Below are 24,631 nucleotides of genomic sequence, written 5' to 3'. Positions count from 1 at the left end.
AGAAGATATATAATTCTGTCAGAGAGTTACTTATTTAGCCAACCTGTGTTTACTCAATGCAATTCTCTGGCTAACAGAATAGGAGGCAGGGCGTGAGAGAAAGGTGTAAAAATAAAGATAGGGCCCCTTTCTTGAGAAGCACATATTCCTTATGAAAAGACGATACTAATACGTAGGGATCAATGAAGGCAAGATCGGAGGCAATACATAAGGCAGTATGGTACCATGTATAAAACCTGTAAATGGAGACCAACAGGGAAGGCCAAAGCCCCCTGGGTGGGCTGGCTGAGGAAAGTGGCATGAAGGAGTTGGGATTTGAGTTGGATCTTGAAAAGGGGGAGGATGTCAGATTGGCAGAGGGGAAGGAAGGCACTGTCGGTAGAAGAATAACCAGCTGATGAGGGAATAGGGAATAGATGTACTGAATTGGCACAAAGGGAAAGATTTGAACTGAGTGGAAGTTGGGAGTTAGGGACAGGCCAAAGTGAGAGTACACAATCCTATTAGCCAGTGTTGTATTGATTTTTTTTGTTTTTTGAGACAGGGTGTTGCTCTGTCACCCAGGCTAGAGTGTGGTGGCATGACCATGGTTCACTGCAACATTGACCTCCTGGGCTTAAGTGATCCTCCCACCTCAGCCTCCTGAGCAGCTGGGACCACAGGCGCATGACACCATGCCTGGGTAATTAAAAAATTTTTGTGGAGAAGGGGTCCCACTACATTGCTTAGGCTATTCTTAAACTCCTGGACTCGAGCGATCCTCCCACCTTGGGCTCCCCAGGTGCTGAGATTACAGGAGTGAGCCACTGCTTCTGGCTGATTCTTGATTCCACAGGTGATGGGGAGCCACTGCAGATGTTTGGAAAGGAGGAATGACATGACTTGAATCATAGACACACTTCATTAGAGTTGGAAGAATCCTTAGAGAGCATAAAACTCAAATCCTTCATTGTATATGTGAGGAAACTGAGGCTCAGAGAGCAAAGATGATTTGTTGAAGGTTGTCCAGCAAGTTAGTGGCAAGGCCAGGTCTCTGATACCACCCAGCAGTCCAGAGGCCCTTCCCTAATGTTTCAGGGTCCTGTGCTCTTTGGCATATTCCAATCTTGAGGACAGAGTCCAGGTCTGCTCATGGTTGCTGTCTTCTGCTGACCCAGACTCTGCTTCTGCCTCTTCCCTGCCACAGTCCCTGTGTTCTATCTAAGATTTGGACATCCTTGTGAGATGGAGCTTCCTTTTGGTGCAGAGAGCTAAGTCCAAACAATGATTGTATTCAGAATGACTGGGGAGTTGGAAATACGGCTGATGAGTAATCTATCATACAGCTTGGACATTTGTTCTTTCATCAAATATTTACTGAGCACCTAGTAGGTAACAGGCACTGTGCAACATGCTGAGAAGACAACTGGGTTTTTAGGCTAGTGGAAAAAAGAGAATGAGAACATAGCTTAGGAAGTGACATGGGTACAGAGAGCACTGACCCAGTGTGGAGCAGGGGTGGGGAAGGCAAGGAGCAGTTGGGCAGGCAAAGAGATAATGGGGAAGGAAGGAGGGAGAAAGAGAGAAAGGGAAGAGAGAGGGAGAGAGAGAGAGAGGTGATTTCAGGGTTTGCACGAGGCTCAGTGTGTCTGAAGCAGTGTGTGCTGGCTAGGGAGATTGGGAGATGCGGCTGGAAAGGTAAGTGGAACAGACTGTAAAGTCTTTTATCGACCATTTAAGAAGCTTGGATTTTAAATAGCAAAGAGTGGGGAACAACAAGTGTTTACAGATGTCTACTCTATCTCAGATATTGTCCTAAGCCTACTACTAACCTCAATCAGTTTTTAAAGCAACTCTAAGAGACTGGGGCTATTATTATTCCCCTTTTACAGATGAGAAGCCTGTGCTAGAAATGAGAGTCAGGATTGAAACCAGGTAGTCCAGCTTCAGAGACCATGCTTTTTAGCACAGCCCCTGGCCTTTGTGGCCTCATTTAAGGGTTTCAGCAGAGAAAGGACATGGCCAGATAGAAATATTGGAATGGCAGAAGTAGCCGGAATCTCAGAAAGACTGACTGACTGACTCTGACAGGATCGGGGCTGAAGGAAGGAGGCGGTGGCCATGGAGTTAGGTGAGCTGCTCTACAACAAGTCTGAGTATATCAAGACGGCATCTGGGAACAAAGTCAGTCTCCAGTCAGTGTTGTGTGGAAGCCAGAACATAGTTCTCAATGGCAAGACCATGTGATGAATGACTGTATTATCTGAGGGGATCTGGAAAACGTAAGAGTTGGACTCCATTGTGTTGTGAAAAGTTGTAGTGTCATAAGGCCACCATTCAAGAAATTCAGCAAAGGTGTTGAATTCTTTCCTTTACATATTGGGCACCATGTCTTTATTGAGGAAGAGTGTGTGGTCAACGCAGCTCAGATTGGTTCTTGCATTCATGTTGGCAAGAACTGTGTGATTGGGTGCCGGTGTTTGTTGAAAGACTGCTGCAAAATTCTTGACAACACAGCATTACCTCCAGAAACTGTGGTCCCACCATTCACTGTCTTCTCAGGCTGCCCAGGATGCTTCTCAGGAGAGCTCCTGGAGTGCACTCAGGAGCTGATGATTGATGTCACCAAGAGCTACTATCAGAAGTTTTTGCCCCTGACACAAGTCTAGCGTCTCTGCCTCATGTCTTGAATCTGCTTGAGCTCTAAGATGAACCTGGGGACAAAGTAAGCTAGTCAGCACCTACAAAGAGCTCTTGTATCTTTGACATCTATCACCCTCCTTCTTTAAAAAAATTTCTTTAGAATTTCTCAATCCTCAAGGCTCTAAGCTCTTAAGAATTTACTAACAGATGGACCATCTGGAGGTGTTGTCTTCAAATGCTGTGCTTACACCTTATCTATGACCAGTCACTTTGTACCATTATCTGTGGAACACAGAATCATCTGTTCCCAACGCTCCAGCCCCTTGGTCTTGTGCATGGCTGGATCCCACCGGAAACGGGCCTGCACAGCAGCAGCACCCCCCTGGTGTGGAGGTTATGTAGCTGGTGCGCTGCTCACAGCCATACACTGCCCATGCCGAGCGCCTCCCACACAGGTAATGCCCAGCTTTTCTGCTGTTAACACATTTGGCCAGTTGTTGCAATTGCTCATAATCCTGGGAAAAGGTGTTTGTGACTTTTCAGAGCCCAGATTCCTGTTGGCTATTAAAACTTGAAGGGAGGGGTGATTAGTGTTTCTCTCTCTTCTTCCTAAAAGGACCTTAGCTGTCCTAGGGTAGTTAGTAAAAGGCTTTTTACCATTTTGACCTAGGGCCTTTGGCTTTCACTAAAAGTGGGGACCTCAGCATCCCAGATTTTACTTCCGCCAAGTGTTAGATTTGATTCTCTCATGTGGATGCGTTAGTCAGGTGGTTACTCCTTGCCTCAAGGTACTTACCTTATTTCATTGAAGACACCACATTTGTGAACTCTTGCTCCCTGGCCTAGAAAAATTCAGCCTACCCTGTATTTGCCATAAACTCCACAATTCACACCAAAATGTCTGTACTTAGAGACCATTTGCATCTATACATGAAGGGCTCTTGAAATCAGTTTGTGGGCACAGAGCCCCAGGAGTAAATGAAGTTGCTAGGGCTGTTCTGACCATCTCCTTCTGGCCAACAGCACAACCCTTCCTGGTTCTGCTCTGACCTCTTAGCTTAGAAGGAAGATTTAGAAGTGAGGGGCTGAGAAGGTAGGCCTTGCTTAATGCTCTGATCTGTAAGTGAATAGGGCAGAACAGTTCAGCCTTGAAGGTTAGAATTTAGCAGGAGCTATCCTGACTTAACATCCATTTGTGGGGTTTGCAAAATAGAACAGCTGTATGTAATCATTTCCACTATTTCCATGTAGAACTCCTTTTTAGTTTGTCAGTTTTTAAAAACATTTATACATTAAAACCACCAAAATATATAGCTCAGACAAGATGGAAGTTAATTTCTCTCTACCTTAACAGTGCGGAGATAGTCATCTGGTCCAGGCCAGGCAAGTGGCTGGCTCCATGATGGCATCAGGCACCCAGGTTTCTACTATCTTGCCATGTGACCACAGTTAGCAACAAGGGAGCCTGCAAATTTAGTTTCTACTTGGGCAGCCAAAACTCTGAGGAAGGAGATTCTGCTAGTAAAAAGGAGTGGGGGGAGAATGGCCACTGGGAGACGACAAGCAAACTCAACCAGGCCTCTGTGTTGGCTTCCTTTCCTCCTGCTGCACGTGAGCCTTCTCTGTGCCATTTGGGGCCATAACAGCTGACAGCTCCAGACCTGCATCCTCCCAGCTCGAGGGTCCTGAATAAAAGGTTTCTTCCAGTCCAGTTCTAATTCGGAAACTCCCAAAGTTCTCAGTGGTTTGTTGTGAGTCCCCATGCCCTCTTGGATCAGTCACTGTGGCCATGCGTGTTTGGCCACGTGATTAATCCAATCTGGGTCACGACCTTTCCTCCTCCAAAACAAGGTGCTAGGAAGACAAAAACAATAGCTACTACGAACAATAGGAGTTTATAATTATGTGCTGATGTATTTGAAGATGTTGACGGTCGTGAGTGTGTATCCTCGGAAAGGCCAGCTGGACTCTGTCTCCATGGTGGCTCTCACCCCAGGGACCTAGGAACAATCTGTCACCACAAATTACTTTTATAACCCTAGAGAAGAAAGTCTCCTTGTCCTCAGAATACTTCCTGAAGAACAACCAGATGGGAAGGACCTTGATTGGGACTCTTTCCAGTGGGCTTGGGGCAGAGGGAATTTAATGGCTCACATAGCTGAAAAGGCAGGGCTAGACTGGGCTTTGGGCTGCATCCCAGAACTCCAAACAGGGATCTGTCTCTTCGGCTCTCAGCTCTGCTTTCCTTTGAGTTGGCTTTATTCTTGGGCTTCATGGTGTGGCCCCACAGCACTAGTTATTGGTAAAAAGAGCTCCCATTTGCTGACAGAACTGCTGGATTTAGTTCTCATTGGTCCACACGAGGAAGGTATCCAGCCTCAAGTCATCACTGTGGCCAAAAGATGGAATACACTGAGTGGACAGGCCTGGCATGTATCCACAGAGACTGAGAGTTGGTGCTGATGGTATGGTGGTGGATGAGATTACCAGAAGAAGGGACAAATGGGTGCTGGGAAGGAAAAAGCATCAGCTGTCCAGTTTAGGCCTCTCCTCTTTCCCTGGTGTCTTCACTTTCCTCCCTATCCCTGCTGTCCCTTACCCTCTGCCCAGTCTCTCAGTACTCCTGGTCTTGGGAGGTGCCTTCTGAGGATGCTCCTGGCACGGGTACCTGAGCCTGGATTAGAGGCCAGGGGGAGGATGTCACCTAGCCAAAGTGGGTGTTCAATAAAGAACCATTTGGAGATGGTTAAAAAAAAAGAAATGTTAGAATGACCACTCTGGCCACAGTGAGGGAAGACCTGGGCCAGGTAAGGAAAATGAGCTGTGAAGAGCTGCCCTTGAAAAGGATGGGGCTGTAAGAAGAAAATCATTATCTTCAGCAAACTGGAAGACGCTGCCATCTCTGATTCTGGAAGTGGCAGTTGCTTCCTTCACAGTGCGGTCAGGAGAGCCTTATGCACACTGAGGCTTTTTAGCTGCTGGAATAGATGCACATTTGTGGGTGTTTAGGAGAAAGTAACAGAGCTGACTGAGGAAATGGAGGAGGGATGATGACAGTCAGAATTATGTATGACTGAGCCAAGTGCCTCCCGAGGGCTACAGTGGAAAGCACTGGAAAAAGTCAGATGGACAGAAAGCAGGAGGGCGTGGGGCAGAGGAGGAAGGTGCAGCACCAGTCTACACACCCTTGATGGCAGAGAACTCTGTCAGTATGCCCCATGCAGGAGCATCGTTCCCCTTAAGGCAGAATAGGGAAGAGAGGCAACATCTTGGGTGGACATTAGGAAACACCCCCAGCAGCAAGGGGATGCGGGGAGATGATGACCCCTGAGTGTCCAATCAGCTCCTCTGTCAGGCGTGAGTCAGCCTCAAAGAGGAGCTTCCTAAGCTCAGCTCTGGATTCTGGCCATACAGAGGTGGTCTGGCCCCTCACTCATGGCTCTGCTCCAGGGGCAGAGCCTCTAGGGAGAATAACGCAGAGAGGCAATGGGCTGGGAGAAGGAAGGAATTCTGCAACTGGGGCTGACATGCCAGTGTTCAGCTTTGCCTTTTCAGCGATAAGGCCTGTCTGTTGCTGAAGGGTGGGAAGATAAAGGAATAATGGCCACTGGGCCTGACCCAGGAAGATCCTGTTCTTCACCCTTCACAGCCTAAATTACTAACACCTAACACAAGGCTTAGCATGCAATTCATGCTCAAAATGCCTGCAGTGCACATCAGGAAGTCCTGCAAAATCAGATTGATAGCTGGAAATAGTGACGGCATGAGGGACTGACAGATAGGAGAGGTCAAAAGTGTGTATAGAGTTTTGCGTTTTGCAAACCCAGACTGGGGAAGAGTTGAGTGGGCATCAGTCTCGCTCTGGAGTGGGACAGTGGCTTCTGAGACAGGACACTTCCTTTATAATAAGGAAACCTCTGAGACACTCCTCTTTTGAAAACAGAGAGAAGGGACTTGCTTATTGGGTTAAAAGCTCATCTTGTTCCAAGTCTTTGCTATTGTGAATAGTGCTGCAATAAACATACATGTGCATGTGTCTTTATAGCCATAAAAAATGATGAGTTCATGTCCTTTGTAGGGACATAGATGAAGCTGGAAACCATCATTCTCAGCAAACTATCGCAAGGACAAAAAACCAAACACCGCATGTTCTCATTCATAGGTGGGAATTGAACAACGGGAACACATGGACACAGGAAGGGGAACATCACAAACCGGGGACTGTTGTGGGGTGGGGGGAGGGGGGAGGGATAGCATTAGGAGATATATCTAATGCTAAATGACGAGTTAATGGGTGCAGCACACCATCATGGCACATGTATACATATGTAACAAACCTGCACGTTGTGCACATGTACCCTAGAACTTAAAGTATAATTAAAAAAAAAAAAAAAAAAAGCTCATCTTGTAAGAAAACCCAGGTTGGCTGTGGACTTTTCATGGGGAGGATGCTGCAGCCTGCCTCCCTCCTGCTGCAGGCTGACTCATTCCCTTCTAGACAGACAGATTGTGTCCTGCGTGGGAGTCGCGATGCAGAGCCCAAAGCTGTTCCCTGAGAGTTACAGGAATTACAACCTGCTGAAGGGAATAATTGTTCTAAATATGTTCTTTTTTAGTATATGTGCGCTGAAGCGAGCACTAAATATCTTCTTTTAATGAGACTTTATTTTTATTATTATTTTATTAATGGAGTCCTAAGAGGAAACAGCAAGAACCACTGTCTTTAGAAAACCATTTGCTTTTCTCTTTGGAGGTGTTTGGTCAATTGGCTCTGAACTCTAAACCCTCCAGTCAGGTCAGGCCTGACTTTTAGTGCCCCTGTGTTTGGAGAAAATCCTGGGCTAAAATCCCCCAATAAGGCTGCTGTCTTGGGATCAGAGTCTCTGGGTGATCTCCCCTGGTACATAGCATCACCTAGGGATCTAATGCTTAGCAAGGACCTGAAGAAGCATTACCGGTTCATTATGGTTAGGACCTGTCAGAACAGAGCTGACGGCTGTCAAGGCCTCCAGGGCAAAGAAAAGAGCACATATCATACATGTTATTTTTCCATGTGCCCAGGCAGAAAGCTCACCTCCCCAGGAGGAAGCTGGGCTGGCAGAGGTCCTCATTGCTTGTGTGTGGCACCCCCTAACGTCAGATGATTGCTTTTGGTTCTGTTCTGCTAGAGATGTGGCAAGAGCTAAATTTTTAAACATTCCTAGTTTGCAAAGCTTGGGTACTGTGCCTGGTGGTTGCTGATAATGCAGGAGACATCCAGGCCAATTTTTACTAAGTGAATATGAACAAGAGAGGGCCCTGAACAGCAAGATCTCCACTGGGGGTCATCAGGAGGTAGGCTGCACACAGTGCCCAGCTGGCTTGTTAATCCAGCGCAATTTAACAACTGTCTGCCGAGTGCCTGTTGAAGGCCTGGGGCGGGAAGGTGAAAGGTAGGCCCACCTCAAGTTGCTCGCGGATAGCAAATTCTTCTTTGATAAAAGTGCTGAGAACTCAGCTTTATCATGTATAAAATGGAAGTAATAGAAACCTAATGGTGTCCTTGGGAGAATTTAAAGGTACAATGCATGTAAAGTATGTTATACATGCCTAGCCCATAGTAGGTGCACATTATTTGTTGAAGGGATAAATGAATGAAAGTGAATCAAAGGAACAAATATGAGTCAAGCATGCATATTGTGCTGATAGGTAGTAAGTCTGAGCTAGTATTTTAACCCACTTCCAGGTGGGGGAAGGTGCAGGTTAATTTGGGATGGGCTGACCTATTACCTAAGTCAGAGAGTGTGAAGGCTGAGAGCTGATGATCAGAAATGGGTCTCAGAGTGTGTGTTGGGTTGAGTTGGAGGCACACAGCCAAAGTGTTATCGGACCAAGGGGGCTTTGGGAGATTCTTGGGAGCCAGGGCCCAGCATTAGTGGTGATCAGAAAGGCAGGGCCAGATCAAGGGTGTGCAGACAGAATGGGCAAATGAACAGTAAATTTAGAGGCCTGGGGCCCTCCCTGCTGCTGGAGAAGTGTTTGCACGGGTGGGCCTTGTCTTTGAAAGGAGGTGGAGAAAGGAAGCTCCTTCTATGAGGCACTTATATTCATTTCTATCTCCCTGGCCTGAGCACAGAGAAGTATTACATTAATACATACTGGTTTAAAGGTTGTTTCTCTTTCCACTGCTTCCACCAGTTTACAGCTTAGCCTAAGAGATAAGGGTGTAGACTGCGAGCCAGGTTCCTCTGTCTACCTCTGCTCTGCCTCTTACTAGGTGTGCAGTCTTACTAGGCAACCTCCTTCTGTCTCAGTTTTCTCATTTGTTAAATGTGAATAATACCTCATAGGGCTGTTATAAGGATTGGATGAGTTACCATAAGTCAAATGCTGAGAATAGTCACTCATGCATTGCAATTTCTCCAGCAACTCTTAGGCATTATCATTACCTTCACCACTGAAATAAAGATCCATAGAACTCTGGCAGGTAACCAAGCAAGAGAGTCCTGATTGGGAGGAAGGACCTTTGGATCTCATCCTACAATGTTGTATCCTAATGCCTAGAGCCTGGCGCACAGCAGGTACTCAATAAAAATTTGTTATTGTTGAATTGTATAGAGTGGGGTTGCTGGTGCAGGGTAGGGAAGGAAGGACAGGACCCAGGGTCCTTTAGGCAATTGCCTGACTTCGGGAAAATGGGGCAGAAAATTGGTGAGGGTCTCCGGACTTGGGACCCAGGCACAGCTGGGATTCTGGGGCCACAGACTTGGGGACTGATCAGTGTGGGGAGCAGGAGAGGCAAGGGAGAGGGAAGAGTGAGAATGATTCTGACTGTGGCCAGCTCCATTCTTGGATAGGCAGAAATCTGGTTTTGAGTCTGTAATCAGCTCTTTAACTTGCATAGGATAGGAGTGTTGGGTCAATATTTCTGGTTATCAGGTGTCTTTTATGTAAAATGGAAATGATAATACCAAAAATATGTCCTGCTTTTCTAAGTCATATGTTTGTTTGTAAGTATCAAATAAGGCTATACCTGTGAAAGTGCTTAATCAACTGTAAATTACCATGGAAATATTATGACCAGTATAATTTTCTATCTCATTGAAACCTTGATTCCTTAGCATGTCTTCAGCTTTTCTGTCTCTGGGATATTTGCATTTTCAGAGACAGTCTAGAAAAAAAGCCTTAATTATGTCAACGGAACGAATGGTGAAGACTGAAATATCAGAAAGGTGCTTCTGTGCCAGAGAACTTTCTAATCCTGCACACGAGTACTATGATCGCTGCGAGAGAAGAGCCAGGGAAGAAGGTTTAATAAAAGGGTGGCTGCAAAATGCTTCTAACTTCCATTACTGCTAACCTCCACAATTCTGTCTGTCCTTCTTTTTTAATCTCACTAAGTTGTAAAGTGTCACAGAGGGTCAGGATGGGAACTCTGTCCGTGAGGCTAAGGTGAGGGCAGGAATTGGCCTTGGGGGACTTCTGTCCCCAGAGAGTACAGTGCCTGTTGCTTTTAAATATCTCTTACAAATAAATTGAAAATATCATGTTGCAGTAATATTGAATCCACTTGTACACACGCAAAAATACCTCCAATGAACCCTCCAGGGAAATAGTCCCCTTCAACTTCTTTCCTTGTGCATGTCAACCTCTTTTTTCAATATTGATCAATCTACGTACAGCAAATCATGTATAGCAGGAAGCAACCCCTTCTTTTTTGAAAGAGGGAGTGTCATTCTCTTTCCATTTGCAAGATGATTGGGAGAGATAAGTTTGATTCTTATTTCCCACAGTTTAGTGAGGAATGAGTGGAACAAACTAAGGAAGGTTTTAGTTAGGGAAGTAACACAGTTCTGTATAGAAATCACCACCTAGTTGCATTTAAGGAGCTGTCAGCCTTGAAAGTTAAAAGAGTGGACTGGGCGCCGTGGCTCATGCCTGTAATCCCAGCATTTCGGAGGCCAAAGTGGGAAGATCGCTTGAGCCCAGGAGTTCAAGACCAGCCTGGGCAACATAGCAATACCCCATCTCAAAAAAAAAAAAAAAAAAAGTTAAAAGAGTGAGTGAATTTCAAGTGCTTCCTGGCAGGTGAGGTATCCGCTGTTTATCCTCACATAGAAATGTTTTCCACCCTCCTTTTCATTGACTATCAGAGCTACCTGACCAGAAGAATTGCACTTATGCATAATTTCCCTCTCAGCTCTCTTTCTCATGGATGTTGATTAGTTAATGTGTCCATTTGCTTAAAGATATTAATTGAGCAGCATTTGATTTTATAGTATGGCTTTTAATAGTAGCAAAGTGTGTGGGTTCTGCTAAAAATTTACCCCCAAATGCAAAGTGTCTTTCCTCTTTTCACTCAATTTTAAGGAATTCCATTCAAACATTGGTAAGAGAATACATTACTGCGAAGATGCAACGATGAGGACGGGGCAGCAGAATGGGGACAATGTGGCTGGGGCATGGGGTCAAGTCCAAATGAAGAGGTCAAGCTATTGAGAAAACAATTGAGGGCAAGATTGAGAGAAGTGTGAAGGAAACAAAAGAAGGGGTGAGTTCCAGTGCACGTGTAGAAATGAGGATACAGACTCAGATGATGCTGCACTCACAAATTCTTGGTAGGGAGGGCATCTTGAACCTAAGCAGGGCTTGTCCTAGGGTCTAGACATGAAGAATGAGAGAAGGGCCTGCTGGGGATCTTTCAGCATGCCGACATGCTTCTCAGCCTCCTCCTGTTCATGGTCTACATAGAGAATGATCGCCATGGTATGCCACATTGAGGTAAACTGAGGGGCTGCTGTCTGCACAGGGGGTCTGGCTCTGCAGCTTTTGACCTTCAGTGCCAGCCCAGCAACCCTGGAGACTTCAAGGGAAGGATATCTCCTGGCACACCAGTGATCTATCTGCAGCATGCTTGTTGGAAAGCTCTGGTTTGGGGAACCTACTTGTCTTCCCCAAGGGAGAGAGAACTGAGCTACACAAGCTTTTTTTGAAGAAGGCAGGTGAATCACGAGGTCAGGAGATCCAGACCATTTTGGCCAACATGGTGAAACCCCGTCTGTACGAAAATTACAAAAATTAGCTGGGTGTGGTGGCACGTGCCTGTAATCACAGCTATTCAGGAGGCCAAAGCAGGAGAATTACTTGAACCAGGGAGTGGGAGGTTGCAGTGAGCTGAGATCGCGCCACTGCACTCCAGCCCGGTGACAGAGCAAGATTCCATCTCAAAAAAAAAAAAAAAAAGAAAAGAAAAAAAGAAAAATGACTTGGAGGTCAGAGATAAAGGACAATTTTGAGTGTAGCATTCATTCTGCAGGACTCCGTCTAGCCCAGGCCACTGCATGTTAAACAATGTTTATTGGGCTCCTGCAAGTGCCACACTGTGTGCAGTGAACAGAGTGCTCCACTGAATATTGAAGAAGAGGAAACTGTTTTCTGAAATCTCGGAGACAGCCCAGCCCAAAGGTGGGAGGGCTTCTACTGCATTATTGGTCAGACACTGTGGCCCTGGCTGTGGTGGGATGGGAGGCATTGGCACATCTGTAGCTCTGGCACCAGGAGCAGCTTCTTGGGGCTGGCACTGCAGATTCAGAGGAAACAACAGGAGGCTGTGGCCTTGGCCATGCTGAAGGCTTTTCTCCCATGGTGTCCGTGGAGACTTTGTGCTTTGGCATCACCTTTGAGTTTCAGAGACCTCAGGCATTGCAGCAGGGGAGAAGAAAAATGGCTGAAGCCATGTGGTGGCCGAGAGGACACTTTGGTGAGCACATGGAGACATATTTTGGGGATTTCCCCAGTAGATATGTTGACTTAGGAGGGAGGTTGGGATTCTCTAATGATGAGTAAGGGCAGTGTTAAGTAATGCTAAGGAATGAATGTTTGTGCCCTCCTTGTCCCCAAATTCAGATGCTGAAGCCCCAATTCTCAATACGATGGTATTTGGAAATGGGGCTTTTGAGAAGGAAGTATGGTTAGATAATGTTATGAGGGTGGGGCCTAGGTCTGATGGGATTAGTGGCGTTATAAGCAGAGACATCAGAGAACTCGTTCTCTCTCTCCCCACCCACAGGCACTGGGGAAGGGCCACATGACCACACAGTGAAAAGGTGGCTGCCTACAAGCTGAGAGATGAGGCCTCGGAATGAAACCTGCCTGGTTAGTGCTTTGATCTTGGATTTTCTTGCCTCTAGAACAGAAAATAAATTTCTGTTGTTTAAGTCCTGGTCTACGGAATTTTGCTATGGTAAGTAGCCCGAGGGGACTAATACTAATACTAATAATACTAGTAATGGCCAAACCTTGCCATCACTCTTATTTTAACTCCAAGGATGTGCAGCCCAGAGAAACATCTATACATGCTTGAAAGCAAAGCCCATTCTCTAGCAACAGGTATCCTTTAAGCCACAGTACTTATGGTGGGCAACGGGTGTGGGCAGAGCAGACCCTCATGGTACCTCAGCTGGACTCTCTGCTGGGTCCTTACAGATTGTGCTACTTACTTTTCATGACAGCCTACAGAGTGGGTATCATTATCTCCACTTTACAGATGAGGAAAGTGAGATTCAGAGAGTAATTTCCTAGTAAGGATGGTATCCAGATTTGGATGCCTGTCATTTGATTTACACTCAAGTTCCCATTCTCTTGAGCAGAGCTTAAGCTAGGGAGTAGAGAAGCTAGTATTGTATCCAAGAGCTATCTAAATTTGAATTTCATATTCTTTTCACTCTATCACTCTAATTCTCTATACTCTGGGAAGACAGTTTGTTTTTCAACTATTTTAAGTCTCCATTGCATTCTTAAAAGAATCATATTTTACTCTTAAAAATACATAGTTAAAAGTTATTAGAAAGTAAGACCTACATTTTCAAGAATTGAGACAAAATGTCTTCCTTGCTTCTCTAATGAAAATTTGGTTTGGATAATTTGTTTTGTTTTGTTTTGTTTTTTAAGACAGGGTCTTGCTCTGTCACCCAGGCTGGAGTGCAGTGGTGGCATCTTGTCTCACTGCAACCTCTAACTTCTTGGCTTAAACGAGCCTCCCACCTATGGCCTCCTGAGTAGGTACAGGTGTGCACCACCACACCCAGCTAATTTTTATATTTTTTTGTAGAGGGTTTTGCCACATTGGTCAGGCTGGTCTTGAACTCCTGAGCTGAAGCAATCAGCCCAACTTGGCCTTCCAAAGTGTTGAGATTACAGGTGTGAGCCCTGCCTGGTTTGGATGATTTTTACATGAAAGAAAGGGTCTGGTCAAAGCATTGAGATAAGTGGATTGGACTCCCCATTACTTCACTTCTGTCCAAGAAGCTTCCATTTCTTGAGGGCTAGAGAAGGCAAGTTTGGGGAAGCTAGAGGGGGAACTGAAAAACAAGTGACTATATTAAATGCATTTATTGGGCCTAATAGCTGGTGAATTTGGTTGAAATTGAATATAAAATAGAACAATTGTGAGTCAGAGGTTAAATGAAACGATTTGAAGGGTGTTTCGGGGAGACTATCTTCATCATCATCATTATCAACACTGACAGTTACGCAGCATGCTAAGTACTTTCCATATATTACTGTATTTAATCTTCACAATGGCTCTAAAAGTAGGTACTGTTAATATCCCCATTTAACAGGTGAGGAAACTGAGACTTAGAGATATTGTTTCCCTAGGTCACTGGCTGGTTAACTGTGAAAAATAAGGGATTTTGGTATTGCTGAGTGTTGCCTACATGAGTGGGGGCAATCGTGGTGTTGTGCCATTTGGGGGCGGTTTGATTTTGATTCACTAAGCAGGAAGATGTTAGTGAAGTTTAGGGGCAGAAGGTGATGTGTTTAGAGCAGTGGTTTAGGACAATTAGCCAGCCCTATCCAGGATGTATTGAAGCAGGAAGATTGGTGCTCTGAAGACCAGCTAGGAAGGTATTGTGTGATTCAGAGGAGAGGAGATGAGTATTTGAATTGGGTGGTGGCAGGAGGTCTGGTAATGAGGGGATAGATGCAAGAGGCTGTCAAAGGAAGAGGGCATGGTCTCTGGATGAATACTGAAGTTGAAGAAGGATGAAGGACTCGAAGCTGATTTCAGGATTTCAGACTTGAGCAATGAAGGAACTATGAGGCCTTCAGCAGAAGTGGGAAGTGAGCAGGTGGAGCTTGTTTGGTTGGAACAAGAGGAGTAGAGTAGGTGCCTTGAGCTTTAGTAGAGAATCTCTGGATGGACCTATAGAGCAGGCTGGCAAGAGGTCAGTTTTAGGGGTAGAGATTTGGGCAATACCTGCAAGGTGGTGATAGTTGTAACCTTGGAAGTGTGTGCTTCCAGGCTGGGCTCCTAAAGCCATGGGGTCCAACCTTGAACCATCCCTTGGGGCTTGGCTTGCTCATCTCATCCCTCTATCAGGCCTGTCAGCTAGTCCAGGTTGAAACTTGGTATGGGATAGAAAATAGCATCCTTCCTCAAGATGCTTTTCTGATATCTTCCACAAGTTTGTCAAAATAACTATACAAATCTAAAATGATTATGAGAAAATGGTGCCCCCTGGAGTTGTGCAATATGCACAACAAGCACCAGCATAGTCATCCTGCATTAGCCCTTATGGTCCAGATATTTTGGCCTCCACATTCACCCCTCCTTCCAAGCTTTCCTGGCTGGGTTTGGCACATTGGCTCTGGACTGGGCACTTCTCAACCAAATCAATGCCGCTGGGTTCTCCACTATTATGTGCCTCAGGTATCAGGTTCTGTAGCTACTTCAGTGTTTCCCTAGCTCTCCCAGCCTCTCACTCTGTCCAAGGTCATGAGAAAGGAAAGATTGAGATAGTAGAAAGATAGTCAATATCAGGACTTTAGGGATCACCACTCTTATAGGTGGAAGAGACAAAGTGACAAGAACGCAGAAGTTGAATAACTCAGAGCCCCAGTGTTTGGACTCACAGTTCAGTACTTGTTCTACTGGCCTATGCTTCCTCCATTTTACAAGTCCCAGGCAGCAGTGCTTGATCTTAAAAGCAGCCTTAACATATTATAAAATGCAAAGGCTGTATGTGTGTGGATTTATTTATTTATTCTCTAATAACTATTGTATCACTCAACTTATGTCAAACTAAATTGCAATTTCTGAACTGAGTACTGTCCTCCAGGTCAGTTCTCTTTCTGCCATTCTATACTCAGATGTCTCTTTTGTATGCAAGTACAGATTTTTCTCTGCTTGATTGGTAGACATCTAGAGACCAAGTGCTGCATCTGATTAATTTGTTTTTTATAACACTTAGCATGATGAAGCAGGCAGATAAGTGCTAATAAGGGGTATTGGTGATTCTGTCATCTTCCTGGGAAGAGGTCTAGGTGGCTTCAAACATAGCTATTTGTTAACTTGTAGGTCAATGGTAAGGATGGGAGCCAACAAGGTGATGGGAGGATAAGGAGTGGAGGGAGGTGGAAAGTTCTGTCTCAGAAAAAGCCATATTATCCACTCCTTTATAGTAGAAAAGCATTGGGAACATAATGGTTAATTTAATATTGGTATGTACGAACATACACATTGTGGCAAATTTCCAAAATTTTCTTTCTGTTAAACCTAACTTTAGTTCGTTACAAAATATCAGGAACACCAAAGACACCTTGAAAGCTAATCAAATTGGCAAGTAGCAAAGCTTTGTAAAAGCAAAAAAGTTGAGGCTAAATTGATTGCTGTTTTGGTAAAATAATAGTTGGTTGTGCTGGATGGGGAGAAGCCAGTATTCTGAGGATTTAGGAAACGAAGTAATAGCATTCCTCCTTCACTTGCTAAGTTTAATGTAATGCTGTCACAGCAAATCAGCTGCTTTTGACTGTTTACCTGGAAGTATTTGAGTAACAATTTGATGATTAAGGCAGATGGTGTAGTGAAACATCCTATGTTATGTTTTCTTATAGGTGATATTCTAAGCATTCAATTTGTCAGTTTCTGAGATTTTCTTTCCATCTTAGTTTTTTAAAAGTCAGAAAATGACTTTTCACATTCAGTTAGGGTATATAACAATGTTAACGTAAGTTTATGAGCTGAGTAGGTAGTTAATAAACATCCTTTTAAGTTGTAATGCTTTGAAATAGCATATTAAAGGGTTGTAAGGGAAAATTGGAACATCAGTGTGAGTTATTTTACAGTCATTTGTAGGTCTGTTTGTGACCTTGGCCTTTTCACACTTGTTTCTCTATCAGCTTTAGTATATTACTCTTTGGCATAGGTTGTCTAATCACATTAATTTTTGCATCAAAAATCCCTTGGTTTAGTGATTCTTAATGATGTTTATTTTGGAAAGTCATGGACCTGAATTCTTTGAGTAGTTCATGAAAACCATATACCTTTCCCAGAGAAATGGGCTGCATATAATTTCAGGAAGTTCAAGGTAGGGAAAACAAGCTAAAAATCCCAACTTATTTCATCTCGAGAACTTAAATTGCCAACTATATTCTCCTTCTTCCCTTTCCTGAACCCCTTCATTTGCCCCTTCCTAAACCAGCAACTGCACAGAGTGGCGAGTAAGAACACAGCTGATAGTAGCAGATCAATCCGGAGTAAAACAGATACCCACTGACTCTGCTTCAAGAATACTGTGCTAATGAAGGCGAGATACTAAATTTGAACCAAGCCCACCTAAATCATGAATTCATATAACAAATAGCACTTGAGCACCCACTATATTCCCGGCTCTGAAACAGGTCTGAAAATGAACAGTGACTAAGATGTGACTCCCAAGGGGTTCAAGTCCAGTGCTGTAGATCAGCTTAGAAACAATTAGTAAAATACCAGGTCTTGGTTCCTTTACAAGGTCAGATAGCATCTTGAATCCTAACCAAGTCACCTCACAGATGCATAGTTTCTAATAAAAAGGACTGACAAAATTTCATGGGAAATACACCTAAAAAATGTACGTTTTACTAACCACAAGCACCTCTGTACAGATTTATCTAGACATTTCCAGTGTTGGAATACTTCTGTTGTGTAAGTTCCTGGAGATGGACTTGCTAGATCAAAAGGTTTGAGTATTTAAATTTTTAATAGAGAGAACCAAATTGGCTTTCCGAAAAGGTTGTGTCAATTTCCTATAAAATCCCTGTCGTTTATGAATGATAATTCTTGTTCAGTGATTAATTTTCCAAGAAATATTGATATTTCCTTACATGGGCCTCTGTGTAAGTTTTCTTTCACTTCTTTAAAGTCTTACTTGTCTTCTTCTTCTTTTTTTTTTTTTTTTTGAGATGGAGTCTCGCCCTGTCACCCAGGCTGGAGTGCAATGGCGCAATCTTGGCTCACTGCAACCTCCGCCTCCTGGGTCTAAACGATTCTCCTGCCTCAGCCTCCTGAATAGCTGGGATTACAGGTGCCCACCACCATGCCCAGCTAATTTTTGCATTGTTAGTAGAGACAGGGTTTCACCATGTTGGCCAGGCTGGTCTCGATATCCTAACCTCGTGATCCTCCCACCTCGGCCTCCCAAAATGCTGGGATTGTCTTACTTGTCTTCTGTGGGAGAATCCTGTCATACAAATGACCTCATCCTCTGTTGCATCTCAGACGGATTGTTTTTGGAATCTCACTTGTCCTTGTCCTCCTTGTAGCCTTCCCCCAAATGCTCACCTCCCAGTTTCTCTCCCATCGGCTGTTCTGGGCCTGGTCTTCATTGTTGCTGGCCTGCTTTGTCCCTATTCTCATCTCCAGCAGCACATCAGGGCCTCTAGGAGTGAAATTTATTGCGCCTTTCTCTAGACCTTTGAAACAAAGAGCATTCCTGTCTTTTCCCTTGCAGGAAGGGAAAGTGGATTTAGCTAAGCATGCATAAGATTCTGGGTTGAGGAGGAGAAAAGGGATAAGGAGGGAAGAGAGAGAGAATGTATTTTTCATTTAGCAGTGGCATCAAGCTTTTCAATTTTATTTTGGTCATTAGAGAATTTTTTTCGTTGCGTGTGACTTTTTGTTGATGCTGGCTTGGAAGTGAGAACTCCGTGGCCTGGCCTTCAAGAATCACAAAGGTCAAGGCTACTACCAGCCCACTGCCCTCATGCCAGGCATATAAAGCGCTACCATAGGTGCAAGGTTAGACACAAATGGCACCTCTGCATACATTTTTAAAAGCATCAGGTGGAGGCAGTCCTAAGCCTTTTCTTCAGGCGAACTCAACTCGGAGCCAGAATGCCTGGTTTGGTAAGAAAAAGGCAGGTTGTACTTCAGCCCCCACTTACATTCTTGGCTACATGTCTTTGTGCAGTAACCTATGAAACTGCACACAGCAGTCCTCACGGTAGTTTCCATACCTAGCTGCTGCTCTAAGGGTCTCTGTGTCAGCGGCTTCTAGTGTGCTCAGGGAGACACACATATGACCTGAGGACTGAGCAGAGGCCTCAGCCTCAACAAATTCATCTTCCTTCAAACTTCCCTGCCTCAACTGACTGCCCTGTCTGCCTCTTGCCTAATATCTCTCCCGTGCCCTGGAAACAGCCACATTGAGGTGTTTTGCTGTAGTATGTCTTGTTTTAGTTAGAGCAAGTTTTGTGTTCAGCTTTGGTTGATGGCCCAGCTGTGCTGGCACCTCTGAACCCAAGGCATGTGTCATTGGCTTAACCTTGCTGGTGATAAGGCTGTGTAAGTTAATGCTAGCTGCCGTAACAGAGACACTCTGAAATCCCAGCTGCCTACCACAAGAGAATTTTGTTTCTAACTTACAAAGCAACCCAATGGCTGTGTTCAATGGACAGTTGACCCTCTGTATCATGGGTTCTGTATTTGTGGATTCAACCAACCATAGGTCAAAAATACTTGAAAAAAAAATGGAGAAGAACAATACAGTATAATAACTATTTACATAGCATTTACATTGTATTAGGTATTATAAGTAACCTAGAGATGATTTAACCTATATAGGAGGATATGCATAGGTTACACGCAAATACGATATCATTTTATAAAAGGAACTTGAGGATCCTTGGATTTTGGTATCTGTGGGGATCCTGGAAGCAACCCTTCCTGGATACTGAGGGACACCTGTAGTGATTTAGGGATCAAGGCTCCTTCTATCTCCCTGCTTTGCCATCTTAGCCTGAAGCAGCAGAAGGAGAGAGAGAGGGTGGAGATGGCCTCATTTTGATTTGAGAATGACCCATATCACTTCTGCTCAGAGCCTATTGGTAGGAACTGGTCACATGGGGCCTGAGTGCAGAGGCTGCTGGGAATGCTTCTCCAAAACAGTTTTATAGCATGGAAGGGGATGGCTAAACTTTGGTGGCAGAAGGCTGTCTCCGCCACAGGGGCTGAGCTGAGAATGGCATCAGGGTCTCTAGCTTCCTCTTCTCTGCCCAGTGGTTACCCTTTTCTTCCGTGGGGAGAAATCCTTATACTTATTGAGTGACGGGCTTTGCCCAGAGATTAAGTTAATTGAGGCTTCAAGTAGGAAGAGAGAGGTGAGGAGAAAGAGGTTTTAACCTTTCTTAATCAGATTTGCCTCTGTTCCTGCCCCAGAGTGAGCGCAAACCCCTTCCCAGTCTCCCGCTGCTATCCATTTTCTCATTCCTCGGATCCCAAAGCAAAGTCACAGATACATTCGCGTGGGGATCATTCGGGACCCCTCCCTGGTTCCCTGTCCTGGTTTTTTTTTTTTTTTTTTTTTTTTTTTTTGCTGATTTTGCCTTTTCATAAAGGCAGCTTCCTCCCTTCCTGTGTTTGCTGAGGTGGGTGGGAGTGGGAGGCCAGCTCTTGGAGTTCTGGAGAAGCTCAGGGAATCAATCAAGTCTGACACGGGCCCGTGAAGCCCGCGGGAGGCGCGGCCGCGTGGCTGCGGAGGTGTGCTCGCTCGGTGACGTCAGGCGCGGCTGCTGTTGCCTCGGCAACCTCACCTGATCCGAATGCCGTGGGCGCACACGCTGACTTCTGGGCTCTCTGCTTTAGTGACGAGGAGCTAAAAATGAATCGCACTATCCCCAAAAAGCAACTTAATCATCAGGAGATACTATCCAGTACTCATGCAACCTGTAGGTGGAGACTGCTCAAGGGAGTGGATGATGTTGGAATAACCTGAAGGACACGTGGGGGACCAGGAATTCTTTCTTTTCACATAAGATCTTTATGTCTTTCCAGTTTCCTTTTTCCAAAAGGAAACTGCTAGTTTGCCCTCTAACAGTGCTGTTCAATTCCACCTGTTTCACATGTAAAGTCTCATTGAATTACGTGGCCCATTACCCGTGAGGGTTCTGGAAATATCACAGAGGTGGGCACCATTAGATGCCAACATGGTAGAGAAGGGGAAATGCCTCCACTCAAAGCCTACAGATCCTCAGCTACCCACGTTCAACAAATGTGTTCTTTTTCCTCTTATGCTTGTTTTTTTGAGCCGCTGAGATGTTCGAATGTGCCAATTTGAATTACATGCAAGAAGCAGGTCACAAGAACTAGTGGTTGAGACAGAATTGCTTTAGTGGCCAAACACCTAGGCATTTGCATGACACTGACCCACTGGCTCTACCACTTCCTGGCTGTGTGATCTTGACCCAATTAATTAACATCACTGAGCTTCAGTCTCATTGTAAAATGATAGCAATAGCTACTCCATGGAGTTTTAAGGAATAAGTGACATAATGCATGTAAAGTGCTCCAAAAGGTACTCAAATAAATGATGGTTATTTCTCTTCTTTAGAATACTTCTTAAAATGCTTTTGGTCTGGAGCTGACATTTGCACACACTAAGCCTTTGCACACATTAGAAAAAGTGCCTCAGCTGGCATACAAATTCAACAAAGGTCCTTCCTCCTGCAGCCTAATGCAGGCCTGTGCAGGCTCCCAGAGGCTTTATGGTTTGGCAAAGAAAGAGTAACCTTCACATCAGCATGGAGCAGCCCTGGCTCTGAACTCCTATGTCTCTAGTTTCTCTGTAATTTTCCTGGAAGGCAGCTTGGAAGAGTTAAGTCTGATAGAAACATTTAAAAGATTCAAAATACATAAGGGATGGGGAAGATGAAAGTTCTACGTAGATCTAACCATCGGAAATCAGGTGTCAGTTCAGCATTGCTGGTTTCCTCTCTCCTCTCACCGCAGGCCTGCTTACTCCCAATGGCTACCCTATCTGTTACAAGCTGCAGGCAGCATCAGCAGCTTGTTTTTTTTTTTTTTTTCTTCCTTCTTGTTATTATTATATTTTAAGGTTGGCTTGTTGTGAGCTGGCACTGGATAAGGTGTGACCTTGTTACAGGTGGTGTAGAACTTAGGAGAATTTGATGCCGGCTCCGAAAGCGCCTGCTCAAAGCTGGCTCCTTGGGACTGTTTTCTTCATTGGGGTGCAGCTATGATGAGTATTAGAACCATTCACTCAATATGCATTTGCAGAGCAATATCATACACCACAGCCTGGGCTGAACTCTGGGATCTGACAGGTTGGACATAGTCCCTATTCACAGGGGACTTGTATTCTAATGTGGGAGAAGAAAGAAAGTAGTCATTTGGTCTTGTATATGTATGTACACCTGGGAATCCTTGATTGAATGCTTGGATTTTATATAAGAATAACATCCAGTTAGCATCTGGATGATTGTAACTTTCTCCAAAGAGAATTTATTTCTGCTTCTGGCAGGCTGTTAAACTAGGGGTACATCACCTTAATCCTGTTTGGGATTGAGAAGATTCACAGCTGTGTTTCAGTTTTGTGTGAATTTTTCTATTTCTAAGTCACTTTTACTTCAAGGATGTGTCTGCTGAATAATGGCTCCCCAAAGACATCCACATCCTAATGCTCAGAATCTGTGAATATGTTGGGATATACAGCGAAGGAAGAAAAGTTGCAGTTGGAGTTAAAGTTGCTAATCAGCTGGCCTTAATATAGAGAATATCCTAGATTTCCTGGGTGGCTCCAACATAATCACACGGGCCCTTAAAACTGGAAGAGGGAGGCGGAGGAGGAGGTCAGAGTGATGGACTGTGACGAGAACTCCATCTGGGCTTGCTGGCTTTGAAGATGGAGGAAGAGGGCCACCAGCTGAGGAATACAAGTGGCTTCTGCAAATTGGAAAAGGCAAGGAAACAGATTCTCCCCTAGAGCCTCCAGAGGGAATGCTGCCACCTTGATTGGAGCTCAGTGAGATTATCGTCAGACTTCTAACCTACAGAGCTATAGGTTAGCACCATACCTTTGTGTGGTTTTAAGCCATTACATTTGTGGTAATTTGTTGCAATAGGATACTAATATAAGGGGTCCCTGCTGAAAGTCTTGAGTGTTTCTGAGAGCATCCTCTTGGTGGGTCCTGAACTCCACGTTTTGTTTCCATATCTCTGTGAGGCTGCTAAAATCCTTCCCTTTTACCCAATGGTTTCTGCTTGCTGCTTACAAATCAGCAACTGCTTGGAGTGCAAGAGCTGTCCAGAATTCAGAATCACTTCTCTGCATTTCCTTTCTTTTAGGAATCAGTTCCCTCAGGTTTGGGCTGCCCTAGCCCTGAATTCAAATATATGTCTCTCCAGCCATGTGGCACTTACCAGCTTCTCAGTGTGTAGCCTCAGGCTGCTTATGAATCAACAGATATATATGCAATAAATAATTGTGTGCTATTTGTTGCCGTTATCATTAATTGAGTTTAGGAAATCCTGGCTCAGCCTAATGGCTTTGGGCGAGTCATTGCCCTTCTCTGGGCTTCTTTTCCTTCATCTGTATAATGAGGGTTTCAGATTAGATTATCTCCAGGTTCTTTTCCAGCTCTTGCTATCTGCAATTCTGGGGTGACCTCTATGTGCAGGAGAGCACTGTGTGGACTGGTTTTGTGACGGTCTAAGAGGTGGACTCCCTGTGGAGAAAAGGGAACTCTTGTAGACTGTTGGTAAGAATGTAGATTAGTACAGCTGTTATGGAAAACAGTATGAAAGTTTCAAAATAAATTAAGAATAGGAACTACCATACAACCTGGCAGTCCCTCTGCTGGGCATACACCCAAGAAAAATGAAATCACCTTGTAAAGATATCTGCACTCTCATGTTCATCGAAGAATTATTCATAATAGCCAAGATATGGAAACAACCTAAGTGTCTGTTGATGGATGAATAGATAAAGAAACTGTGGTACATTATTACAGTGGAGTGCTATTCAGTCCTAAAAAAGAATGAGATCTTGCCCGTTGCTACAAAATGGGTGAGCTTGCAGGACATTATGCTAAATGAAATGAGCCAGATACAGGAAGAAAAATATTGCATGATCTCACTTATATGTGGATTCTAAAAAAATTTCTAATATACTGAGATAGAGAAAAAACAGAGGTTACTGGGGGTGGGATGGGGGGAGGAAACGGTGAAGTATAGGTCAGAGGATACAAAGTAGCAGATATTTAGGATGAACAAGTCTAAAGAGATAATATACAACATGAGGACTATAGGCAATAAAATTTCATTGTAAATAGGATTCACGCTAAATGAGTAGACTTTAGCTGGCTCCCCCCAAAATAGGTAACTGAGATGATGAAAATGTTAATTTGCTTCACTATAGTAATCTTTTTACTATCTATACGTATTCCATAACATCATCTTATGTATCTTTTTTTTTTTTTTTTTTTTTTGAGATGGAGTCTTGCTTTGTCACCCAGGCTGGAGTGCAGTGGTGCGATCTTGGCTCACCACAGCCTCCGCCTCCCCGGTTCAAGCGATTCTCCTGCTTCAGCCTCCCAAGTAGCTGGGATTACAGGCGTGTGCCACCACACTCAGCTAATTTTTGTATTTTTTTAGAAGAGATAGGGTTTCACCATGTTGGCCAGGCTGGTCTTGAACTCCTGACCTCAGGTGACCTGTTTGCCTTGGCCTCCCAAAGTGTTGGGATTACAGGCGTGAGCCACAGTGCCCGGCACTGTTATATATCTTAAATATACAAAATGAATTTTTTTCTTCCTGGGCCTTTTTACACAATGAAATTTACTGGAAAGTGAAAAAAATGGTGAAGTCCTTGCCCAGAAGGTGATTCCAGTATCCTTATTATATTGACGAAATAGGCCCATTTATGCAGAAAAAAATTAGAGAACCAAATAGCATATCATCAAATGATGAGACAAT

General features: G+C 44.4%; 1 protein-coding gene and 1 pseudogene across 5 annotated transcripts in view; both read left to right on the top strand.

Annotated features, from left to right (window-relative positions):
* LOC100978961 (lymphotactin) overlaps window positions 1-24,631 on the top strand; it is a 231,275-nt gene that overhangs the window by 12,783 nt on the left and 193,861 nt on the right. For 4 of the 5 annotated variants that reach the window (XM_055111888.2, XM_034939944.3, XM_055111905.2 and 1 more), the window contains exon 2: window positions 12,671-12,844. In XM_055111888.2, the coding sequence (XP_054967863.1) occupies window positions 12,730-12,844 (115 nt within the window). In that variant the 5' untranslated portion in view covers window positions 12,671-12,729. The remainder of the gene's footprint in view (window positions 1-12,670; window positions 12,845-24,631) is intronic. The other variant, XM_034939953.3, reaches the window with a different exon arrangement.
* LOC103787109 (dynactin subunit 5-like) lies at window positions 2,101-2,745 on the top strand (annotated as a pseudogene).

This window comes from Pan paniscus, chromosome 1 (assembly GCF_029289425.2).
Source record: "Pan paniscus chromosome 1, NHGRI_mPanPan1-v2.0_pri, whole genome shotgun sequence".
Taxonomy (NCBI): Eukaryota; Metazoa; Chordata; class Mammalia; order Primates; family Hominidae; genus Pan; species Pan paniscus.
This window is presented reverse-complemented; position numbering and strand designations above follow the sequence as displayed.